The sequence below is a fragment of the Solanum lycopersicum genome, chromosome 9, assembly GCF_036512215.1.
Source record: "Solanum lycopersicum chromosome 9, SLM_r2.1".
Classification (NCBI taxonomy): Eukaryota; Viridiplantae; Streptophyta; class Magnoliopsida; order Solanales; family Solanaceae; genus Solanum; species Solanum lycopersicum.
In genome coordinates, this window is record NC_090808.1 from 950,243 (window position 1) to 952,295 (window position 2,053).

Sequence of the window (2,053 nt, forward strand, 5' to 3'; positions counted from 1 at the left end):
CTTCAACCGGCGGAGCTTGAGCAGATGACCCAGGAGATTGAGCTAGAGCACGTGGCAGAGATGGTGGATGTGGATCATCATCAGCAGTAAAATCATTAACAACTTCTTCTATAGCAGCTTCTTCTACAGCAGAACCTGCATTGTTAGGTTCATTAGAAACTTTCCTAACAATAACACAATGGGACTATGGGACCTGCTATAACAGTATTACGAGTTCGACCAGGCAGTTGAGCTGTAACAGTAGTAGGAGCTGACTTATATACTCGTGTCAACCAAGGTATATGTGGATCTATTCAAATTTGGCGTGGATCAGTATCATCAGTAGCAGCTTCTTCATCAGCTTCTTCATCAGCAGCTTCATCAACTTCTTCTACAGCAGAACCTGCATTATTAGGTTCATTAATAATTGTTTTCCTAACAATAACACAATGGGATAACAACATTACGACTTCGATCAGGCAATTGAACTGTAACAGCAGTAGGAGCTTGAGTAGACAATTGAGCTGCTGGTGGAGGAGGTGGTGGTGGGCGTGGATCAGTATTATCATCATCGGAAGTTTCATCAGCTTCTTCATCAGCTTCTTCATCAGCTTCTTCATCAGCTTCTTCATCAGCAGCTTCATCAACTTCTTCTACAGCAGAACCTGCATTATTAGGTTCATTACAATAACTGTTTTCCTAACAATAACACAATGGAATAACAACATTACGAGTTCTAGCACGCAATTGAGCTGTAGCAGCAATAGGAGCTTGTTCATAAGCTTCTTCATCAGCAGCTTCTACAATAGCTTCTTCTACAGCAGAACCTGCATTCTTAGGTTCATTACAAAATTGTTTTATTAACAATAATACAATGGACTATGGGACCTGCTGTAACCTGCTATAACAGTAGACAATTGAGCTGCTAGTGGAGGAGGTGGATCAATATCATCAGCAGCAGCTTCATCTAAGAAGCAGAGCCATTTTTAGGTTCATTAAAAGGCTGTTTCCCTAACAATAACAAAATAGACTATGGGACCTGATGTAACCTGCAGTATCAGCTGCCGGAGCCTTTGAAACTCCTCCTTGAACAGGATTCGCCGAAGAACTAGCTCCTCTTCTCCGAGTTTTCCGAGCTTTTCCAGCCCAATGAGCTCTATCAACCTTATCCGGAGGTACATCCGGATCGGAATCCACATTTTTTCTAAATATAAAATCATACGTAATACATTATATACTATACAGAAAAATGCAAACTATAAGAATATTCAAAACTTACGCGAAAATCACATCGGAAAATGCATTCATTTTAGCAACATCTACTACTTTCGTAGATATCCACACCTTCAAATCCGTTGGGTTAATTTCATGTTTTTTTAGTACTACGTCTTTCACCAATTCATATCCATAATGATTCACCAGCATCTCTAATGTACGTGGAACAAAATACTTCTTCATTATACAACTATCGTTGCAATTCTGATGATCCTTCAATGTAGTACAAGGACTGCAATCATCCATGGCTAATCGGCTTCAGGACGTTTGGCACGAAAGGCGACTTTTTACTTTTGCTCTCTCTCCTGGGAAATTCTAGAAAGACAAAAGAAATAAAAAGTCCAACTTACCCCTTTAGTCATAAAAAGAGATTTATCATTGTATACTTTCTCTTTATACATTTATTAATTAGGATTCATTAATTACTTTAGCCTTAATTAGAGAAACAGTTAAGCATGACAAATTACAATTACAATTTGAAATGGTATCTTTCTCTTCTTAAACGTTAATTTATTAGAATTCATAAATTATTATTGCCTTAATTAGAAGAAACGGTTAAGGACCGGAAATTGCATTTTGCATTTAATTACTAAAATTCATTTCAACGGAAATATAGGGGGAAACTCCAAAAAAACGACAAATAGGTTTGCTAATCATTGAGGTACGCACATAAGTGGGCCGAAATTCTTACTTTATATAAATACTAGCTCCAAAGATATTGTATCATATTTAACATTATCTTTTTCAATGGTATTCACAATTTCTTCTAAAGTCTGGACTACTAAATATTATCATTTTT

At 37.1% G+C, this 2,053-nt stretch overlaps 1 protein-coding gene across 5 annotated transcripts; it reads right to left on the reverse strand.

Annotated features, from left to right (window-relative positions):
• LOC138338134 (uncharacterized) lies at positions 1 to 1,605 on the reverse strand. 5 transcript variants are annotated; one of them, XR_011211480.1, is made up of 7 exons: positions 1,259 to 1,605; positions 1,029 to 1,183; positions 878 to 946; positions 711 to 806; positions 450 to 632; positions 212 to 382; positions 1 to 135 (listed from the first exon to the last, which is right to left on the reverse strand). XR_011211480.1 is itself a non-coding variant. In XM_069288832.1 (7 exons), the coding sequence occupies exons 1-6, from the start codon at positions 1,498 to 1,500 to the stop codon at positions 294 to 296; spliced, it is 846 nt and encodes a 281-aa protein (XP_069144933.1). In that variant the 5' UTR covers positions 1,501 to 1,605; the 3' UTR covers positions 1 to 135; positions 256 to 293. The 5 variants fall into 5 exon arrangements, 1 of the variants encoding a protein (XP_069144933.1); XR_011211479.1 differs by having other exon boundaries at positions 221 to 382; positions 450 to 644; XR_011211478.1 differs by having other exon boundaries at positions 450 to 644.
• Positions 1,606 to 2,053: the final 448 nt, after the last annotated feature.

Coding starts and splice junctions, on each gene's coding strand:
- LOC138338134 (XM_069288832.1), bottom strand. CDS start 1,500: ATGGATGATTGCAGTCCTTGTACTACATTGAAGGATCATCAGAATTGC. Junction 645..710: donor TCAATTGCGTGCTAGAACTC/GTAATGTTGTTA, acceptor CTAATAATGCAG/GTTCTGCTGTAGAAGAAGTT. Junction 383..449: donor AGTTCAATTGCCTGATCGAA/GTCGTAATGTTG, acceptor CTAATAATGCAG/GTTCTGCTGTAGAAGAAGTT.